Genomic DNA, 24,566 nt, shown 5'->3' on the forward strand with positions numbered 1-24,566 from the left:
TCTTGACTTCACATAAAGAAATAAGCTTCTTTCTTCATTGCTTACCTTAAATCAATTTGAGATGAATTTATGGGGGAAAAAAGAGATTTTCAACTAGGAGGTTCCATGAAAAGGGGGACCAAACTTGTTCTCATCACAATTATATTTCCCATTGCCTAGTCCAATGCCTGGCAAGTAGGGATCACTCAATAAATATCTAGTGAATGAGTGTATGAAAGTATTTTAAGAAAAACCACTGAATAGGCCCAATTTAGCAAAAATGCAATACAAATGTTTTATAATCACTGAGAAAGTAAAAACAATAAAAACAGTGTTCTAGTTCTAAAATTTTGAAAGATTATTTACAAACATTATTGTAAGTACAAAAACAATTTGGATTATATAAGTCATTTAAACACCTCCACTGCTCATTTTATCTCATGTAAAAATCCTCTAATCTCTAGGATGACTCCTTTTTATTATGTAAGAAGAACTCCTCTTTCTAGATATATTCTCATCTTGGGGCATTTTTGAAATTAAGGCTAGAATTTATTTTAGCAATACTATTAGCTAATAGCCCCCCATGCACTTTATGGATAAAATAATTATGTCCCCAAATCAATTGATTAGAACTCACAAGGCATCTTTTGTCATATACATAACACTGTAAATAATGCTTTAGTTCCCAGGTTAATTAACAGAAATACCTACTTATATATAACATCACCTAGATCCAATAACTAATTTACAGGAAATACAGAAGATAGAGGAGTATGTCAAACCACACCATAGGGACACAATCAATAAAGTCCAGACTGTGGTAAACTCTGCTGGACAAACAATTTGGTTCCTTCAGCAAATAAACTGCAGGGGTAAAACCAGAGATGGAAGGGGAACCTATATATTAGGAAACTTAAAAGACATGTCAACCAATTGCAACATGTAAACCATTTTGGATCCTGATTTCAAAACAAACTTTTAAAAATGTGACACGTGGGAAACAGCTGAAAATTTGAACACTTCCTGCATATTTGATAATATTAAGGAATTATTATTTTTAAGGTATAATAATGGTATTGTGGTTATGTTAAAAGAGTCCTTCTCTTAGCTGTATATTGAAAATTTCACAGATAAAATATGATATCGGAATTGGCTTCAAAATAATTGGGGAAGGAGGAAAGTAGATATGGACAATGCCTGGGGCAAGCTTGGTCATGGGTTGGTTGTTAGGGCTGGGTGATGAGTACACAGTGATTCATCACACTATTCTGTCTGCTTCTGCATATGTATTAAATTCTCCATAAAAGGGGAACCTGGGTGGCTCAATTGGTTAAGCATCCGATTTCACCTCAGGTCATGATCTCCTGATTTGTGAATAAAGCCCCATGTCAGGCTCTGTACTGACTACTCAGAGCCTGGAGCCTGTTTCAGATTCTGTGTTTTCCTCTCTCTGTCTGCCCTTCCCGCTCACTCTCTGTCTCTGTCTCTCTGTCTCTGTCTCTCTCTCTCAAATACAAACATTAAAAAAAAAATACTCCATAATAAAATGTTTAAAATTTAAAAACTAAGTAAACAGAACAAAGAAAAACTATAACATACCTAATTATTACAAATCTAGTGACCATATTATCCAAATAAAAAAATCTGGATACTTAGGCTAAAGAATATTTGAGTAGACCTAGAAATTATAAGATACATGCTTCCAAATAATTATAATAGTCTGAATTCTGAATATGAAGACAGAGGCAATTGATACAATAGGAGGAAGAAGAGTTAGAAGGTACAGTTCTCCTTTCTCTGGCAGAGGGTTTGCCATTGGTACATTGTCTCTGGCCTCTTCCTCGTATCTTTTGTCAACTAACTTTTAAAATATTTGTTGACCAGGCACCTGGGTGGCGCAGTTGGTTGAACATCTGACTCCTGCTTTTGGCTCAGGTCATGATCCCAGAGTCGTGAGGTCGAGCCCCCTGTCGGGCTCTGCACTGAGCATGGAGCCTGCTTAAGATTCTCTCATTCTGGGGCTCCTGGGTGGCTCTGTCAGTTAAGCATCTGACTTTGGCTCAGGTCACGATCTTGCAGTTCATGGGTTCAAGCCCTGCGTGGGGCTTTGTGCTGACAGCTCAGAGCATGGGGCCTGCTTCAGATTCTGTGTCTCCCTCTCTTTCTGTCCCTCGCCCACTCTCACTCTGTCTCTCTCTCTCAAAAATAAATAAACATTAAAAAAAAAAAAGATTCTCTCATTCTCCCTCTGCCCCTCTTGCCCACTTACACTCTCTCTCTCTAAAATAAATAAATTAAAAAATTTTTTAATTACTTGTTGAGCATTTATTATATGCAAGACACTGGGCTTGAGTGAAATAACAGTATTGTACACTTAAGAAGCTTATAGTGCATAGATAATCCCCCTACTGGAGTTCTCTGACCTGAACAACATTTCCCTCAACTTTCTACTGCTACATCCCAACCTTCCTGTCCTTTAAAAAATTTTTTTGTTTAATCTTTATTTATTTTTGAAAGAGAGTTTGAGTGGGGGAAGGGCAGAGAGAGAAGACACAGGCTCCAGGCTCCAGGCTCCAGGCTCTGAGGCATCAGCATAGAGCCAGACATGGTGATCAAACCTACAAACCGTGAGACCATGACCTAAGCTGAAGTTGGACACTCATCCAACTGAGCCACCTAGGTGCCCCCCAACCTTCCCATCTTATTTCACTCCAAAAGTACCTGTTTTTCACTTCCTACCTCCCAACAAGAATTTCCCACTGTTTTCCTACTTTGGCTAGCCTTAGGTAATTCTTAAAAGGAAAAAAAAAATTTGTAAACAGGTTAAATAAGCTTATACAATTATAAATTAATAAAATAATGTAACCCTGACAGTGACTAGCAGGCTAGGCCTGCCATGGGGTCAGGTCCAGGAGTTAAATCTAACTTGTTGCAGCTTCTTCCCTCCTTCCAGAACTGAATCCACATAGTCCCTAAATGCTTCAAGTTTCACCATCCCTGCCTCAACCCCATAACCACAGTAGCTGTGGGTACTCAGGTTCTGTATCAGTGAAAGGTTCTTATATTATGTCATGAAAAAGTCACCAATGGCATTGGTGAAATATATTTAATATGACTGAATTTTTATAAACTTGGTTTAAATACAATTAGTGAAGATAACTCCATATTCTGTATAGTGAGCTAATGTGAAAAGAGGCAGGTTTAATCAACCATGAAACATAATCATACCTGCATGGTCCTTCGTTTAGTTAATGTTACTTGAAAATTTTTCCACTCCCAACGCTGCTCCACCACATGTGCAAAAACAACATGCCCATTTCCACAGGCTCCAGCGATCTGAGTGCCATCAATTGACCACGCGATGTTAAATATACTGCCGGTGTTGGGCTTTTCCAAAGCATATGACCACTGGGGAAGAAAGAATGAGAGTAAAATCAATTCACTGGGAAAAAAAAATTTAAAGGAGTTTTAAATTGAGCATACATTTTAAGATAATTTTTTAAAAGAATGTGGTTTATCCTAGAATTGAGAAATTTTTTTCTTGATAGATACAGATGTAATTTTTAAAGTACACTGTAGAATAATATGATAAAAGTGTATAAAATCTCTCAAGAACTGCAAAACACTCACACTGTTTCCATTCACATCACTACTTTTAAGTAATAATGCTGAATTGGTAAATAAAAAGTCTGTAGAAAAAAAAAAGACACCTTACTGTTCTTAAGGACCTCTATAGTCCTTACACTGAAAAGCTGATTATAATAGATCAATAATTTTTTTTAATGAAATTTATTGACAAATTGGTTTCCATACAACACCCAGTGCTCATCCCAAAAGGTGCCCTCCTCAATACCCATCACCCACCCTCTCCTCCCTCCCACCCCCCATCAACCCTCAGTTTGTTCTCAGTTTTTAACAGTCTCTTATGCTTTGGCTCTCTCCCACTCTAACCTCTTTTTTTTTTTTCCTTCCCCTCCCCCATGGGTTCCTGTTAAGTTTCTCAGGATCCACATAAGAGTGAAACCATATGGTATCTGTCTTTCTCTGTATGGCTTATTTCACTTAGCATCACACTCTCCAGTTCCATCCACGTTGCTACAAAAGGCCATATTTCATTTTTTCTCATTGCCACGTAATATTCCATTGTGTATATAAACCACAATTTCTTTATCCATTCATCAGTTGATGGACATTTAGGCTCTTTCCATAATTTGGCTATTGTTGAGAGTGCTGCTATGAACATTGGGGTACAAGTGGCCCTATGCATCAGTGCTCCTGTATCCCTTGGATAAATTCCTAGCAGTGCTATTGCTGGGTCATAGGGTAGGTCTATTTTTAATTTTCTGAGGAACCTCCACACTGCTTTCCAGAGCGGCTGCACCAATTTGCATTCCCACCAACAGTGCAAGAGGGTTCCCGTTTCTCCACATCCTCTCTAGCATCTATAGTCTCCTGATTTGTTCATTTTGGCCACTCTGACTGGCGTGAGGTGATACCTGAGTGTGGTTTTGATTTGTATTTCCCTGATAAGGAGCGACGCTGAACATCTTTTCATGTGCCTGTTGGCCATCCGGATGTCTTCTTTAGAGAAGTGTCTATTCATGTTTTCTGCCCATTTCTTCACTGGGTTATTTGTTTTTCGGGTGTGGAGTTTGGTGAGCTCTTTATAGATTTTGGATACTAGCCCTTTGTCCGATACGTCATTTGCGAATATCTTTTCCCATTCCGTTGGTTGCCTTTTAGTTTTGTTGGTTGTTTCCTTTGCTGTGCAGAAGCTTTTTATCTTCATAAGGTCCCAGTAATTCACTTTTGCTTTTAATTCCCTTGCCTTTGGGGATGTGTCGAGTAAGAGATTGCTACGGCTGAGGTCAGAGAGGTCTTTTCCTGCTTTCTCCTCTAAGGTTTTGATGGTTTCCTGTCTCACATTTAGGTCCTTTATCCATTTTGAGTTTATTTTTGTGAATGGTGTGAGAAAGTGGTCTAGTTTCAACCTTCTGCATGTTGCTGTCCAGTTCTCCCAGCACCATTTGTTAAAGAGGCTGTCTTTTTTCCATTGGATGTTCTTTCCTGCTTTGTCAAAGATGAGTTGGCCATACAGATCAATAATTTTATGTCACTAAAAATTGAAACTGAAGACACAATATAACTAAGACATCTCTGACACACATTTTAAATCATGAAAGAATAGGTTAATGGACCTTTTTTTTCTTGTTTTTTCTTTCATAATGTAGTAATATAACCTCTTCTAGAATCTACTTATCTCTCTGAGAAAGTTATCTAAAGGTATCAAGAAGCATCATCTAAGACAAAGGAGACTTATGTGTGTGTGTGTGTATATGTGTGTGTGTGTGAATAAGACAGTCAGAAAAAGCCTTTTAAAAGATGGCATAACATGCATTTTCTTTCATTTTTCAGATGCAAAATATGTATTTGCTAGAAGGATGATTTATTTATTTGACTAAATTTGCATACATTCCCTTTCCATTCTTCCAACCTTACAGCTTAAAGTCAAATTGAGTCTTGATTTTTTTGTTGTTGATATTTTGGTTGTTCTTGAGCGCATATTTATTTTGCTGTACATTATTGTTGCTTCAAATATATTCATTGTTAGCCACGGGTTCAATGACAAAAAATGTGGAGAAAATGGAAAAAATATAGAAAAATATTCATTAATTCATAGTACTATCAAAAAAGATTTTAAATTCTCAATAAAGTTCATACATACAATAAAAATGCTGAATGACTCTTACTACTCACTGACACTTTTTTCAACTGTCCTTCAAACCTCTACCTATTGCTTAAGTAAAAGGCCCTATAAGAAAGTTATCGAGGAGGAGATAATTAACAAACTTTCCCTTCAGCAGCAGCATAAAAATGTTAAAAACCTCCTTTTCTGAAATTAAGAAGAGTAAGTTCAACAAAGGAAAATATACAATAGTTGAAGTCATCTTTTTAAAAATAAGTGAAGACAATATCAACAATACAAACAATCTACTTCTGGCAATAAAAAAAATTCATTTATGTTTGACAAACAGAATTATGACATACTGCATGACTACTATTTTACATAAAAATTATGTGGTTGGTATAGACAAATGAAACTCAATTTATTAATGTGTAATAATAGATTGGACTAGGCTTATGGCACATCTATCATTCTAAATTTATTCTCATGGTGTAGATGCAAGAGAGATCTTATTTTATTTTTTAAAAATGTGTATTTATTTATTTTTGACAGAGAGAGAGAGACAGCACAAGTGGGACAGGGTCAGAGGGAGAGAGAGAGAGAGAGACAATCCCACGCAAGCTGCTCCCTGTGAGCACAGAGCTCGGAGTGAGGCTTAAACTCACAAACCATGAGATCATGACCTGAGCTGAAATCAAGAGTTGGATGCTTAACTGACTGAGCCAACCAGATGCCCCAGAGATCTTATTTTAAATTGTATTTTAAAACCATAGATTCATATTTTAAAACTATTTACTTTAAAGTATGATTTTAAACTACCAAAAGAACCAAATCAGCCAGAAAGAAACATCTTACTAAAATTAAACATAACAAAATGTATCTAAGAACTCCTAGAGGCCTGATCCTAGCTAAGAGGAGAAAAGGGAAAGGGATGTTTAGATAATACTTTCATCACCCTATATTCCTCTGATGTCTTTCATACTCCAGGTACAACAAATATAAAATCTGCACAACAGGGACGTCCACTCTCACCACTGTTGTTTAACATATTGTTGGAAGTCCTGGCCACAACAATCAGACAACAAAATGAAATAAAAGGCATCCAAATTGGCAAAGAAGAAGTCAAACTTTCACTTTTTGCAAATGACATGATACTCTACATGGAAAACTTGAAAGACTCCAACAAAAAACTGCTAGAACTGATACCTGAATTCAGCAAAATTGCAGGATATAAAATTAATGTACAGCAATCAGTTGCATTTCCCTACACCAATAACGAAGCAACAGAAAAATTGATAATTGCACCAAGAACCATAAATAATTTATAATTATTATTATTTATTATATTTATAAATAATAATTATTATATTATTATTAAATTATAAACCATTTATAATTGTACCAAGAACCACAATACCTAGGAATAAAACTAACTAAAGAGATAAAACATCTATATGCTGAAAACTATAGAACGCTTATCAAAGAAACTGAAGAAGACACAAAGAAATGGAAAAACATTCCATGCTCATGGATTGGAAGAATAAATATTGTTAAAACGTTAATACTAACAAAGGAATCTACACATTCAATGAAACCCCTATCAAAATAGCACCAGCATTCTTCACAGAGCTAGAACAAACATATAATCATAAAATTTGTATGGAACCACAAAAGACCCAGAATAGCCAAAGAAATGCTGAAAAAGAAAACCAAAGCTGGAGGCATCACAATCCCAGACTTTAGCCTATACTACAAAGCTGTAATCATCAAGACACTGTGATATTGGCACAAAAACAGACAAATTGACCGGTGGAATAGAATAGAGAACCCAGAAATGGACCCACAAATATATGGCCAACTAATCTTTGACAAAGCAGGAAAGAGTATCCAATGGAAAAAAGACAGTCTCTTCAGCAAATGGTGCTGGGAGAACTGGACAGCAACATGCAGAAGAATGAAACTGGACCACTTTCTTACATCATACACAAAACAAATTCAAAATGGATGAAGGACCTAAATGTGAGATAGGAAACCATCAAAATTCTAGAGGTGAAAACAGGCAACAATCTCTTTAACCTCAGCTACAGCAACTTCTTACTTGACATATCTCTGAAGGCAAGGGAAATAAAAGCAAAAATGAATTATTGGGACCTCATCAAGATAAAAAGCTTCTGCACAGCAAAGGAAATAATCAACAAAACTAAAAGGCAACCAATGGAATGGGAGAATATATTTGCAAATGACATATCTGATGAAGGATTAGTATCTAAAATCTATAAAGAACTTACCAAACTCAACACCCGAAAAATAATCCAGTGAAGAAACGGGCAGAAGACATGAATAGACACTTTTCCAAAGAACACTTCCAGATGGTTAACAGACACATCAAATTATTCTCAACTTTGCTCATCATCAGGGAAATGTATGAATCAAAACCACACTGAGACCGGTCAGAGTGGCTAAAATTAACAACTCAGGAAACAACAGATGTTTGGCAAGGATGTGGAGAAAGGGGAACCGTCTTGCATTGGTGTTACAAATGCAAACTGGTACAGCCACTCTGGAAAACAGTATGGAGGTTCCTCAAAAAATTAAAAATGGAATTACCCTATGACCCAGTAATAGCACTACTAGGAATTTATCCAAAGGATACAGGAATGCTGATTCGCAGGGGCACATGTATCCCAATGTTTATAGCGGTGCTACCAACAATAGCCAAATTATGGAAAGAGCCCAAATGTCCATCAACTGATGAATGGATAATATAATACAATATACAACATATGTATTATTATATTGTATTATATAATATATATAATATATACATATATGTACATATATGTATTAATACAATATACATATATGTACAATACATATTATATTGTATTATACTGTATTATATATTATATTATAGTATAATACAATACATATATTGTATTATATAATGTATATATAATATATACATATATATGTATACATACATGTATTATTAATACAATATATATACATACATGTGTACATATATTAATACAACATACATATATAACATATACATAATATGTATATGTAATATATATGTATTATATAGTATGTAATAATGTGTATATAATATACACATATATGTATATATTATATATGTATTATGTATTATACATATACATGTATACATGTACATACATGTATGTATACAATATATGTATATTTTATTACATGTATAATACATATTGTACATATAATGTACATATACATATACGTATAATGTACATATAATGTGCACATACACAAATGTACATATAATATTAATACAATATACATATATAATACATACATACATGTATGTATAATATATGTATTATTAATACAATATACATATATTGTATTATATGTATAATACATATTGTATTGTATTATAGTGTGTTATATTGTATGTATAATATATTACATATATTGTATTATATAATATATACATATATATGTACATATATGTATTATTAATACAACATACATACATATACACACACACACACACAAAATGGAATACTACTTGGTGATAAAAAGAATGAAATCTTGCCATTTGCAACAATGTGGATGTAACTGGAGGGTATTATGCTAAGTGAAATAAGTCAGTCAGAGAAAGACATCATACGTTTTCACTCATATGTGGAATTTGAGAAACTTAACAGAAGGCCATCAGGGAAGGGAAGGAAAAATAAGTTACAAACAGAGAGAGGCAAACCATAAGAGACTCTTAAATACAGAGAACAGATTGAGGGTTGATGGGGGTGGGAGGTTTGGGAGGTGGGGAAAATGAGTGATAGACATTGAGGAGGGCACTTGTTGGGATGAGCACTGGGTGTTGTATGTAACTAATGAACCACAGGAATCAGTTTGTTCTCTGTATTTAAGAGTCTCTTATGGTTTGCCTCCCTCTGTGTTTAACTTATTTTTCCTTCCCTTCCCCTATGGTCTCCTGTTAAGTTTCTCAAATTCCACATGAGTGAAAACATATGATATCTATCTTTCTCTGACTTATTTCACTTAGCACAATACCCTCCAATTCCATCCATGTTGTTGCAAATGGCAAGATTTCATTCTTTTTCATCACCAAGTAGTATTCCACTGTATGTATATGTATATATGTGTGTGTATATGTATATATATATATATATATATATATATATATATATATATATATACACCACATATCTTCTTTATCAGTTGATGGACATTGGGCTCTTTCCATAATTTGGTTATTGTTGATAGTGCTGCTATAAACATTGGGGTACACGTGCCCCTACAAATCAGCACTCCTGTATCCTCTGGATAAATTCCTAGTAGTGATATTGCTGGGTTGTAGGATAATTTTATTTTTAAATTATTTGGGGGTGCCTGGGTTGCTCGGTTAAGAGTCCAACTTCAGCTCAGGTCATGATCTCGCAGTTCGTGAGTTCGAGCCCTGCATCGGCTCTGGGCTGACAGCTAGGAGCCTGGAACCTGCTTTGGATTCTATGTCTCCCTCTCTCTCTACTCCTTGCCCACTCACACTCTGTCTCTCTCTCTCTCTCAAAAATAAAACATTAAAAATTTTTTTAAAATATTTTGAGGAACCTCCATACTGTTTTCCAGAGTGGCTGAACCAGTTTGCATTCCCAGCAACAGTGCAAGAGGGTTTCCCTTTCTCCACAGCCTCACCAACATCTGTTGTTTCCTGAGTTGTTAATTTTAGCCACTCTGACCGGTGTGAGGTGGTATCTCAGTGATTTGTATTTCCCTGATGATGAGCAAAGTTGAGCATCTTTTCATGTGTCTGTTAGCCACCTGGAAGTGTTCTTTGGAAAAGTGTCTATTCATATGTTCTGCCCGTTTCTTCACTAGATTATTTGCTTTTCGGGTGTTGAGTTTGGCAAGTTCTTTATAGATTTTAGATACTAACCCTTTATCAGATATGTCATTTGCAAATTATCTTCTCCCATTCCATCGGTTGCCTTTTAGTTTTGTTGATTATTTCCTTTGCTGTGCAGAAGCTTTTTATCTTGATGAGGTCCCAGTAATTCATTTTTGCTTTTATTTCCCTTGACTTCAGAGACATTTCAAGTAAGAGGTCAAAGAGGTCAAAGAGGTCAAACCTGAACATAGGTTTTTGTGTGGACATGTTTTCATTTCTCTTGGGTATATACCTAGGAGAATTGCTGTGTCTACTGTAACTCTCTTTGACCTTTAGGAGAACTGCCAAACTCTCTTCCAAAGGCAGGACAATTGTCTGAATATCTACTGTGAGCACAAGGAGCCAACAATCAAATCATTTAAAGTCATTTGTAATACCTTCTCTCTAGGTAGACATACAAACAACTAAATACATAATTAGGGCCACTTGTTTAATATCCTTTTGAGTTTTAGGAACTGCTTTCTAAAAATTTCATTTTGTTTTGGGGTACGTGGGTGGCTCAGTCAGTTAAGCATCCAACTCTTTATTTGGCTCAGGATATGATCTCACAGTTCATGAGACTAAGCCCCAACTTGTGCTATGAGCCGAAAGCAAGGAGTCGGCTTGGGATTCTCTCTCTCTCTGCCCCTCCCCACACTCTCTCAAGCATCTACTCTCTCTTTCTCTCAAAATAAATAAATAAAATTTTTTTAAAATTTCATGTTGTTTTGTAATTAAGTAAAATATTTACATGGTTCCAAAGTTCAATTCACCAAAAAAATTATAGAGCAAGGTAAAGTCAAACAAGTCTCATTTCTACCCTTTCTCTCCCCCATTCTCCTTCCCCACACAGATGACTATTTTTTATTTTGTTTTATCCCTTACATCTTTGTCAGTGTGTGTGTGTGCACCAGCTTTACCTAAGAAAGGGGTGTGGGTCTATTTTATTTGCTCTCCCTTTTTTGGAATATATTCTAGTATACAGGAAGGTTTCTATTTTTAATCTTATGATTACCTTTATACAAATTACCTTTGTAAAAATCCCTTTATCTTCATGCCACCTTTGGGGCATTTTTCTGTTGGTTGTCCACTATAAGCAACATGAAAATTAGGAGATATCCTCCCCCCTCCCTTTTCCCTACATCTGATTTTAAGTAATATATTTTTATTAAGAGAGCAACTTTGACTCTTCATTTACTTCTCATTCTACCCCATTTTTGTAATGTTGATGCCTAGAGCCAATACATACAATACTGTATCCTTCAGAGACACATTTTGTCCTGGTTCTACAGATAAATCTATATCTAGTGCTCACAATCAGTACTTATTTTACTATAAGCCTAGTCATATTGTTAACCTGAAGCCAATTCTCCAGTAGACTCCTTGAAACACTCACGGGAACAATATTCCTTGAGTTCTCATATGTTTATGCCAGCTTGCTTATTATGATCTGTAAAGTTCAGAATGGCTAGATATAAAATCTTTGGCTCACCTATTCTTTGAGTATCCTATGTTAACTTACTGTCTCCCTGCATAAAGCGTTGTTATCAAAGTCTGATGACATTTTTATTTTCTTCCTTCTATGAGTGACTTAGTCTTTTCCCTGGATGCCCATAAGATTTTTTTCTTTTTCTTGTAACTCCTATAGTTTTATTAGCATATACAAGGGTATTGGGTCAATTCTCCTACATGTCTAGTATGACATTTCAATATCAATTTTAAATCTCCTATGTTTGAGGAAATCTTTCTTCAATGGTAGCTTTTAGTATTTGTTCTATTCATTACTTTGTGCTTCTTCTTTGACGACTCCTATTATATATACTTTGGATCTTTACCTTCTGTATCTATCACTTTCTAACAAAACTTTGTATCTCTTTTGCCATTTCCTGGCTTCCATTTCCCATTCTATTTATCCCTTAAGGCATTTTCCATTGTATTTATTTGATCTTATATTCCTTCTAGTTTTGTCTTCACTTCTGTAATAATTTTACCATTTTTGTAATTCTCTTTTGAGTTCTGCCATCTCTCTTAAAAATTTCCTTTTCTCCAGTCACTTCAATTATTAATTTTCCTGGTTTTGACTTACATGGTTATTTCACAACTTTTGTCATGTTTTTAATATCCTTCAACTTGTTTTGAATTATTTGGCAGGGCTTGCCTGTTTATGGTATGCCTTCATTGTCTTTCACAACATTATGTAATTTGACTATGATCCTGTTCTAGGACTATGATACTACAGATTTCTGCCCAATTTCAACTGCTGTTCTCAGATTGGCCCATCTCATTTTTCGGGATTTGTTGGTGATTTGGGAGTTCTTTCTTCATGGTCTTAGAAGCCAACTGATTTTCCTCTGCTTCCTCACACACAGATGCTGATACCACGTATACCTGTTAATGATATTTTGGAAAACCACTTGTATTTGGAAGCTTACAGTAATATAGCATCACCTAAGTTTTGTTGTAGTTGCTACCTGTGGGTTTTTGGTTATATTCTCTTACTTTCTCTGTTTTATGAGAGAGAAGTTGAGAGGATTCAAAAATTTTGCCACTATACCTATAGATAAATCTCATAGACATATGGTTGAATGAAAAAAATTAGACAAAAGTAAAAATACTGTATGATTCCACTTACAATAAAGGTCAAAAACAGATAAAACTAATCCATGGTGACACAGTGAGAATAGTAGTTACAATGGAGGAGTAACTGATTGGGAGGTGGCACAAACAAAGTTTCTGGGTTGTTGATAATATTCCATAACAATATGGGTGGTTGTTTCTTGGATATTTACATATATAAAAATTTACTGAACCGTACACATAAGAAACGGTATATGTTATACCTCAAGTTTTAAAAATGCTGCCTCTATCATTATCTTTCCCTTCAACCTATTTTATTGAAATTATACTCATGTTTTGCTTTCTTAGTTTGAGTATTTTGAGACATAACATAATATTGAGCTAAAATAAGTATACAAAAGTAAAGGACACACAAAAAATGTATTTACAGTAATCATCACCATGTAAAAAATACATCCATTCAGGGGTGCCTAGCTGGTTCAGTGAACACAGCATGTGACTCTTGATCTCAGGATTGTAAATTTGAGCCCCATGTTGGGAGTAAAGATTATTTAACAAAATAAAAATTTTTTAACGTTTTATTTATTTTTGAGACAGGGAGAGACAGAGCATGAACAAGGGAGGGTCAGAGAGAGGAAGACACAGAATCTGAAACAGGCTCCAGGCTCTGAGCTGTCAGCACAGAGCCTGATGCGGGGCTCGAACTCACGAACGGCGAGATCATGACCTGAGCCAAGGTCGGCCACTTAACCAACTGAGCCACCCAGGCGCCCCAAAATAAATTTTTTTAAAAAAAATCTGTTCAAAGATTTGAAAGGTACATAGATACATACAAATATGAAAATATTTGATGTTTTTGGAATGATTATGGGAATGATTTTTTCTATTTTTTTGTTTTCATTATTTTTATTATATTGCTTTTTCTTCAAAATACAAGCTTTTCTGTATATCTAATTCAACTATTTAATATTATCACTATTTGTGCCTTCACAATACTGTGAGGTTTTCTATTTTTTTCCCTAATTCAAAGCAATAAATTGATTGCAACTAACAGTTTTCTAGGATATGGAATGTGAAAAGGTAAGTAAAAATAACTTTTGGCTTGGTTAAGTACAAATAATTTCTAAAAACAAGATAAGCAAAGAACAGAAAAAATAGAAAAAGCAGTAATTATAAAAGAAGTTTATAGAACACAAATGTGACCTGTATTCACAATATGGTATCCAAGTAAAACATCAATGTTATTTTGAGTTGCCTATAAAGAAGCACTATGTCACTGAGCAAGAGCACAACAATTGATTGCTGGTGTGCTTTTGAGAGACTTAGCAATGTATTTTTTTTTTTCTAAAGGCAGTCTTGAAAAATTGTGAGGCTGGCCAGTTTGGTTTTGGCTTTGGGAAAATATCACTGGCACCTCCCCAAATATCCAGAACTTTGATCATGTTCTATGGCCAGTCAAAATCCTCCCCACAAAGGGCCATCTCCCTGGGTAGTAGTATTTTATGCTTTCTCATCCAAAATCTGCTCTCAACTGGCCAAATTACTTAGAAAAGGACCTGATAAGAACAGGTTTAATGTGCTCCTCTTATAACACTAATATTTTTTAAGAAATAATAATTTCTTAAGTCAAGCAATAAAGTTAAGGGAAATTTTATTATCAATAAGAAGGTGGCGAAAGCCTTACCCAGGACATCTCTACCCACATAACTCATTGCTAAGATTGGCCTGGAACAGCAGTTGCAAAGATACAGTTTTCTATTACTGTTGTAACAAATTACCACAAACTTAGAACATTTCATAGATCATAAATCCAACACTGGTTTTATTGAGCTAAAACCAAGGTATTGTTGGGGCACCTGAGTGACTCAGTCAGTTAAGTGTCCGACTTCAGCTCAGGTCACTATCTTGCGTTTTGGGAGTTCAAGCCCCGCATTGGGCTCTATGCTGACAGCTCAGAGTCTGGAGCCTGCTTCGGATTTTGTATCTCCTTCTCTCTCTGCCCCTCCCCCACTCGGGTCTCAGTCCTCAGTCTCTCTCTCTCTCTCTCTCTCTCTCTCTCTCTCTCTCTCTCTCTCAAAGATAAATAAACGTTAAAAAAATATTTTTTTAAATCAAGGTGTTAGCAAGGCTACATTCCTTTCTGAGGGCTCTAGGGGAAGATCCATTTCCTTGATTATTCAGGGTGTTAGCAGAATTCAGGTTCTTATAGCTGTAGAATGGAGGTCCTCATTTCCATGCTGGCCATTGGTAGCTTCTAGAGGCCACCTGAATTCCATTGGCTGTGGTGCCCCATTCAGAGAAAATATGAACATCTTAGAATCCTGATGGGAAAGTCCTTAAGGATCAATTTTAGATTATAAATCTATGGACCCTAAAAAGATGTTACTGCAAGTAATTAGACACGGCCTAAAAGTATGGAAAAATCTATAGAATTTCTTTAAAAGGGAAAAGAGGGAAGAAAGGAAAGATAATTTAACAGAAATGATTTAATAAAAGGAAATAATATCTTTCCTTAAATCAAAATAAAGGATTTAAAAATTTTTACATGATTGGTATCTCTGACAATGCCTAATCAGAATATGTGAACATTAAGAGTTTAGTTCATGAGGCATTTATATATGTAGAAGATAATATGAGAGAGATTTTAGAAGAGGAAACTGTACCACTTCTTCCCCAAATGGAGGGTGGAGGAACAACGACATACTGTGTAGAAGGAGTCATACTTACGTGGATTGGTCCATGCATAATGGGAGCATATGTGCATTGAAAGAACATTTGTCAACAAAAGTAAACTTCTGTGTTTGTAGATGTAGGTAATTATATTTAGATTTTTTGGTACCAAAATCAGAAAAAGGCAAATTCAAATTTGTGCTTCTTGGTTAAAAAAAAAAATCTCTAGTCATTAAAAAAAAAAAGATGTTTTAATGTCTTTAAGTTATTCGATCAGAGAGAATGTTTACTTTAACCAAGTTTAGTCTCATCCTAAATAAGTACAGATATATCTAAAAATTTACCATTATTCTATTCCTTCTCTATTCCACAATAACGATAACCTCTGCAATTAAATAACTATGTTATTTAATTATCTGTTTACATATCAGTACTCTCAATAGAGGGTGAGTTACTCCTAGAGGACAGATATAGATGTTATTCTTTTTTTAATTTTTTAATTTTTTTAACGTCTATTTATTTTTGAGAGAGACAGAGAGTGAGTGGGGGAGGGGCAGAGAAGAGAGACACAGAATTGGAAGCAGGCTCCAGTGAGTGGGTTTGTGAGTTCTAGCCCCAAATCAGGCTCTGTGCTGACAGCTCGGAGCCTGGAGCCTGCTTCAGATTCTATGTCTCCCTCTCTCTCTGCCAGCTCACACTCTGTCCTTCTCTCTCTCTCTCTCAAAAATAAACATTTTAAAAAAATTAAAAAAGAAATTTTAAAGTAGCCTTCTCAAAAACATCAACCAAACTGATTAAATGGATCAATTCTAGTAATGACCTAGTCAAAATGCTCCAATGTAAGTCATTAATTGAGTAACATTAATTGTATTAAGTAAATGTAAGTCATTAAATCCAAAACAGTATCTTTTGTTTGTACAATGATCCATTAAAATGCAACATTTATGGGACACCTACTACGTGTTAGGTGTTGATTTTAAGATGATTAAAAGTTAATTCCATAATAGAACTCTGATTTTGTTTTGCTTGGTAAATTTCTCAGTTCTGGACAACAGTGTCATGCTGTAAAGGAAGCACAGTTCTTTGACCTGGCTTTTGGAAGATATCCCTGTAACCTTTTAGCCAATTCTTCTTTTTGGTTAATGGTTTCTGCTACTTGTATCCAACTATAATAAAATGTAGAGTAAGTTTGAAGTTATAGGATAAGCCATACTTCTCTAGCACTGCTTGAGTTTTTCCCACTTCTAGTATGCCATGTGCAGTGCTGCCTCTTCCTATGTGACAACCTAAGTATAATAAATATTAAAACACAAAGAAACAAACAACACACTACTACTGCTTAGGAGAGGAAGCAAGCAGTATGTCCAAAGCCCTTGGAAGAGATATCACAGAATGGTGGAATTGAAAGGAAAGAGGCAATCACTTAGCCTAGCCCATTTAACTTTGTGAATTCACCACTAGAATCTTAATTCCAGAGCTCTACAACTATGCCAATACTACTCCCACATTAAAATAAAATAAAATAAAATAATTAAATTAAAATGAAATAAGCAATCACACTGGACAGTACAATATGGAGAACAATTGAGAATGCATCTATAAAGTATTGACCTATTTATTAAAGGATGTTATATCCCTTTAAGAGAAGAAACCATTTTTTCCACTGTATTCTGTCAAACTGCTTAGGCATTCAGTTTCCCACCAAGGAAATAAGAGATATTTATACTAAAAACATGACTTGACTATAATAACTTACAAAAGTACTTCCCAAATGCCAACCTCACCCTTCTCTTTACTACTCCTATATAAATATACTACTAAGTTTAAAGGATTCTCAAAAGCATATATCTTTAGCCAAGTTGGATGAATTCAATTCATAAAATTGTGTGTTCACAAATTAAGTTTAGGTAGAAGAGAAGACAGATGAAAAGTTTCTTACATTTCTTCGTTACACTAATGATTTTTAAAATCAATATTCTCTCTCACACACCAGGAATTAGCATATTGCAGGCTATCTTCAATTACACATGTTGGCATATATAATTGACAATGAAAAGTTACATACAGCAGTAAGACCAGTTACTGCAGGTGATGAATCATTGCAATTATCTTAATTGAATGGAAGAATGAATGAACAGAGGGGAAGTCTTTTTATTACAATGACTGAATATTCAAGAAGAGACAAAATGAGAATGGCAAGTTATCCTACACAAGCAATAGCACCACCTGCTGATTAACAAAAGCAACAACATCGGTTAATTTAAAAATCTGGCCAAAGGTACCTTATATATTCAGATCTTTTCCCTTGAATTCTGCCCCACTTAATGTAATATAATGCAATTCATTAATATACTCTGTATTATTTGTTTATAACAACTAATTTAATTTGAAAGTTTCTACTTTACATGTTTGAATCATGCATTTCTTCAAAATCAAAGGTAAAAAACAAAATTTATTATGAAATCTAGGGAAAAATTATGCTACTATGGCTTTTAATTTTTATTCCATAAATAATTTACTTATAACATAATTTATTTTACTAACCCTCAATAATGTATATTTAATTTGTGTCTGATATTCCCTGACCACCTCACCCATCTTCCTTACCCAGCCTTATTTTTTTATGGCATGCATTACCACCTAACATATTAAATATTCATTTTATTTGTTTGTATATAGTCTTTCAACTGCTGGTATGACATTCTCAAAAGCAGGGAATTTATTTTGTTTACTACTGTTTCTTTAACACCTAGGACAAGTGGCTGGCATATAACAGACTCTCAATATATATTCATGAAGGAATTAATGAACATGAAAATAAACGAACAAATGAATACACAATGCATTTTTAAACTTCCTTGAAAGGGTCAAAAGTTTCAGAGATCTTAATAGATTCTGTCAAATTATACTTCAGAAAAGTTGTACTCCCTTTATTGCTCCCTTTATTGCTTTTTGAGGCCCATGTTCCCATTTTCTGATGAGTGAAAAATGTTACTACACTGTGAATTTATTTGTATGACACTCATTATTGAAGAGACTGATCATATTTTGGGGTTCACAATATAATTCTTTTATAACTCATTTTTTTTTCAGTTCAAGATTTTCTATTTGATTACTTTTTGTAATTTCTGCTTATTGATATTTTCTATTTGTTCAAACCTTGCTCTGGTTTCTTTTAGTTCTTTATGGTTTTCTTTAGCAATTTAAGCACATTTAAAGTTTTTGTTTAGGGGCGCCTGGGTGGCTCAGTCAGTTGAGTGTGTGACTTTGGCTCAGGTCATGATCTCACGGTTTGGGATTTTAAGCCCCCCCCCCCGCCGTCAGGCTCTGTGCTGATAGCTCAGAGCCTGGAGCCTGCTTCAAATTCTGTCTGTCTGTCTGTCTGTCTCTCTCTCTCTCTCTCTCTCTCTGCTCCTCCCCCACTTGTGCGCACGCGCACGCTTTCTCTCTCTCTCAAAAATAAATAAACGTTAAACAATTAAAAAAAAAAAAAAGTTTTTGTCTAATCCAGTGCTGGGCTTCCTCAGGGATGGTTTCTATTTTTTTTTTCCTTGTTAATGGGCCATACTTTCCTGCCTCTTTTGCATGCCTTGTGATTTTTTTTGTTGTTGAAAAATGAATGTTTTGAATATTATAATGTGGTAACTCTGGAAATTAGACTCTCCTCCCGCCCTAGGATTTGCTGTTGCTGCTTTTTAAGGGTTACATTAATTTGCTTATTTAGTGACTTCTCAAACTATTTTTAAAAATTTTATTTATTTAAAAAAATTTTTTTTAATGTTATTCATTTTTTTTGAGAGAGAGAGAGAGAGAGAGAGAGCTAGTGGGGGGAGGGACAGAGAGAGAGGGAGACACAGAATGCTGCTTTGGAAAAAGCAGGCTACAGGCTCTGAACTGTCAACACAGAGACCAAAGTGGGACTTAAACTCACACACCACGAGATCATGACCTGAGGTGAAGTCGGACGCCCAACTGACTGAGCCACCCAGGAACCACTTTTTTTTTTAAGTGATTTTTCAAACTATTTTGCAAGACTGTATTTCGTTCATGGATGGTCACCTAAGTCTCCATTCCATTATCTAAGTAGTCAGTTAGTGATCTGACAAAGCCAAAAAGAAAGAAAAAATATTCTCCTACTCTTTGCCAATTGACTGTGAGCTGGGGTACTCCTTCAATACTTAGCCAGACCACCCATAATTTTCCTTTGCCTTCACCACCTGCTTGTGCAGAGCCCAAAGGTCTGCCAAAAATACAAGCCTAGTATCCTCTCAAGTTTTTTCTGAGTGTATATCTGGCCCTGGGCATGTGTTTTGTATTACAGAATCCCCAGTATTTGTAAGAGCCCTATAAAACCCTTACTTTTCCATTTACCTTCCTCCTCAGGCTCCTCTTTTCCAAGCTTTTTGGTCTATCTGCTACTTGCACCATTCACCATCCCTTGCCCCCAGAAGCCATGGATAGTATGCTTTCAACAGATGCCACCTGGGAAGCCACTGCAGCTCAGAGATATTTCCAAGGGAGGCAAAACAAAGACACTCCTCTGTGCTGGCCCCTCAGGGAACCACAAGACAGGTCAAAAAGCATAACCACAGTTTTTTGAAAACATAGCCCATATTGTTCCCCCTGGCACTAACAAGCCACACCTGAATGCAGGCTGTCATTCCCGTAGCCACTGCCAAGCTGGGAACAGGGGATGGTAGGCAGGTAAACCAAAAATGCCACAATGGTTTCTTAACAAATTTAGCAGCCTCTTCCTTTATTAAACATTCCCCTTAGTTGTGGGAAGTTTTGAATTAGATTCCAGAGCTCTGAAAAAGTTGATTCTGACATTTTTGCCAGTTAATTGTTGTTTGAGTGGAGGGAACAATTCTTGGAGTTCCTTAGTCCACCATTTCTGCAACATCGCTCCTCCTTTGCTAATTTTTATTGAAGAACTTTTTAAAGACCTGTACTGCATCTGTACAATTGATATACTTTCATTAAGAAAGGCTCACACTTGGGGTTCCTGGGTGGCTCAGTTGGTTAAACGTCCAGCTTCGGCTCAGGTCATGATCTCACAGTTCATGAGTTCAAGTCCTGTGTCGGGTTCTGTGCTGACAGCTCAGAGCCTGGGGCCTGCTTTGGATTCTGTGTCTCCCTCTCTCTCTGACCCAACCCCGTTCATGCTCTGTCTCTCTCTGTCTCAAAAATAAATAAACATTTTTAAAAATTAAATTAAAAAAAAATTCTTTATCCAGCAAGGCTGTCATTCAAAATGGAAAGAGAGATTAAAAGTTTCCCAGACAAACAAAAGCTAAAGGAGTTCGTGACCACTAAGCCAGCCCTACAAGATATTTTAAGGGGGACTCTAAGTAGAGAAAAGAGAAAACAAAACAAAAAAGACTAAAGCAACAAAGACTAGAAAGGACCAGAGAATGTCACCAGAAATAGCAACTCTACAGGCAATACAATGGCACTAAATTCATATCTTTCAGTACTTACTCTAAATGTCAATGGACTAAATGCTCCAATCAAAAGGAACAGGGTAATCAGAATGGATAAGAAAACAAGACCCATCCATATGCTGTTTACAAGAGACTTGTTTGAGACCTAAAGACACCTACAGATTCAAAATTAGGGGATAGGAAACCATCTACCATGCTAATGGTCATCAAATGAAAGCTGGAGTAGCCATACTTATATCAGAAAAACTAGATTAAAAAAATTTTTTTTAATGTTTACTTATTTTTGAGAGACAGAGAGAGACAGAGCGCAAGCAGGGGAGGGGCAGAGAGAGAGGGAGACACAGAATCTGAAGCAGGCTCCAGGCTCCGAGCTGTCAGCACAGAGCCCAACACGGGGCTTGAACTTGTAAACCTGCAAGAATATGACCTGAGCTGAAGTAGGACTCTTAACCTACCAAGCCACACAGGTGCCCCCAGACAAACTACATTTTAAAATAAAGACTGTAACAATAGACGAAGAAGAACATTATATCATAATTAAGGGGTCTATCCACCACAATCTAACAATTGTAAATACTTATGTCACCAACGTGAAAGCACCCAAATATATAAATCAATTAATCACAAACATAAAGAAACTCGTTGATAATAGTAGGGGACTTCAACACCCCACTTACAGCAATGGACAGATCATGTAAGCAGAAAATCAACAAGGAAACAATGGCTCTGAATGACATATTAGACCAAATGGACTTAACGGATTTATTCAGAACATTTCATCCTAAAGCAGAATACACATTCTTCTTGAAAGCACGTGGAACATTCTCCAGAAAAGATCACATACTGGGTCGAAAAGCAGCTCTGAACAAGTACAAAAAGATCAAGATCACACCTTGCATATTTTCAGACCACAATGCTATGAAACTCGAAATCAGCCACAAGAAAAAATTTGGAAAGGTAACAAATACTTGAAGATTAAAGAACATTCTACTAAAGAATGACTGTGTTAACCAAGAAGTTAAAGAGGAAATTAAAACGTACATGGAAGGCAATGAAAATGAAAACACAACAGCCCAAAACCTCTGGGATGCAGCAAAGGTGGCCATAAGAGTAATCCAGGCCTTCCTAAAGAAGGAAGAAAGGTCTTAAATACACAACCTAATTTTACACCTAAAAGAGCTAGAAAAAGATCAGTAAATAGAGCCCAAAACCAGCAAAAGAAGGGAAATAATAAAGTTCAGAGCAGAAATCAATGATATTGAAATAATAATAATAAAAAAGTAGAACTGATCAATGAAAGCAGGAGCTGATTCTTTGAAAGAATTAACAAAATTGATAAACCCCTAGCCAGTTTGATCAAAAAGAAAAAGGAAAGGACCCAAATTAATAAAATCTAGAATGAAAGAGGAGAGATCACAACCAACACTGCAGAAATAAAAACAATAATAAGAGAATATTATAGGCATTTATATGCCAACAAATTGGGCAATCTGGAAGAAATGGACAAATTCTTAGAAACACAGAAACTACCAAAACTGAAACAGGAAGAAATAGAAAATTTGAACAGAACCATAACCAGTAAAGAAATTGAATCAGTAATCAAAAATCTCCCAAAAAACAAGAGTCCAGGGCTGGATGGCTTTCCAGAGGACTTCTACCAAACATTTAAAGAAGAGTTAACACCTATTCTTTTGAAGTTGTTCCAAAAAATAGAAATGGAAGGAAAACTTCCAAACTCATTCTATAAGGGCAGCATTACCTTGTTCAAAGACCTCACAAAACCATACAAAGACCCCACAAAACAGAACTACAGACCAATTACCCTGATGAACATGGATGCAAAAAATTCTGAACAAGATACTAGCCAACTGGATCAAACAATACATTAAAATAATTATTCACCACAATCAAGTAGGATTTATTCTTGGAATGCAGGGCTGGTTCAATATCTGCCAAACAAACAATGTGACACATTACATTCATCAAACAAAGTATAAGAACCACATGATCCTCTCAATAGACGCAGAGAAAGCATTTGACAAAACACAGCATCCTTTCTTGATAAAAACCCTCAAGAAAGTAGGAATAGAAGGATCATACCTCAAGATCATAAAGGCTATATACTAAAGATGCATTGCTAATATCATCCTCAATGGGAAAAAACTGAGAGCTTTCCCCCTAAGGTCAGGAACACGACAAAGATGTCCACTCTCACCATTGTTATTCAACATAGTGTTGGAAGTCCTAGCCTCAACAATCAGACAACACAAAGAAATGAGAGGCATCCAAATCAACAAGGAGGAAGTCAAACTTTCACTCTTTGCAAATGACATGATACTCTATGTGGAAAACCCAAAGACTCTACCAAAAAGCTGCTAGAACTGATACATGAATTCAGCAAAGTTGCAGGATATAAAATGAATGTACAGAAATTGGTTGCATATCTATACACCAATAATGAAGCAGCAGAAAGAGATATCAAGGAATCAATTCCATTTACAATTGCACCAAAACTCCATACCTAGGAATAAACCTAACCAAAGAAGTGAAAAATCTATACACTAAAAACTATAGAAAGCTTATGAAAGAAATTGAAGAAGACACAAAGAAATGGAAAAAGATTCCATGCTCAAGGATTGGAAGAACAAATATTGTTAAAATGTCAATACTACCCAAAGCAATCTACATATTCAAAGCAATCCCTATCAAAGTAACACGAGCATTCTTCACAGAGCTAGAACAAATAATCCTAAAATTTGTAGGGAACCAGAAAAGACCCTGAAGAGCCAAAGCAATCTTGAAAAAGAAAATCAAAGCAGGAGGCATCACAATTCCAGAGTTTAAGTTGCATTACAAAGCTGTAATCATCAAGACAGTTTGGTACTGGCACAAAAACAGACACTCAGATCAATGCAACAGAATTGAGAACCCAGAAATGGACCCACAAATGCATGGCCAGCTAATCTTTGACTAAGCAGGAAATAATATCCAATGGAAAAAAGACAGTCTCTTCAGCAAATGGTGCTGGGAAAACTGGACAGCGACATGCAGAAGAATGAACCTGGACCACTTTCTTACACCATTCACAAAAATAAACTCAAAATGGATGAAAGACCTAAAGGTAATACAGGAAGCCATCAAAGTCTATAGGAGAAAACAGGCAACCGTCTCTTTGATCTCAGCCACCACCACTTACTTGACATGTTTCTGGAAGCAAGGGAAACAAAAGCAAAAACAAACTATTGGGACCTCATCAAGATAAAAAGCTTCTGCACAGCAAAGGAAA

General features: G+C 35.6%; 1 protein-coding gene across 4 annotated transcripts in view; it reads right to left on the minus strand.

The window, feature by feature from the left end:
* Positions 1 to 24,566, minus strand: part of IFT80 (intraflagellar transport 80) — a 133,090-nt gene that overhangs the window by 53,627 nt on the left and 54,897 nt on the right. For all 4 annotated transcript variants that reach the window (XM_047875761.1, XM_047875757.1, XM_047875760.1 and 1 more), the window contains one exon: positions 3,208 to 3,387. In XM_047875761.1, the coding sequence (XP_047731717.1) occupies positions 3,208 to 3,387 (180 nt within the window). The remainder of the gene's footprint in view (positions 1 to 3,207; positions 3,388 to 24,566) is intronic.

The sequence above is a fragment of the Prionailurus viverrinus genome, chromosome C2 (genome assembly GCF_022837055.1).
Source record: "Prionailurus viverrinus isolate Anna chromosome C2, UM_Priviv_1.0, whole genome shotgun sequence".
NCBI lineage: Eukaryota > Metazoa > Chordata > Mammalia > Carnivora > Felidae > Prionailurus > Prionailurus viverrinus.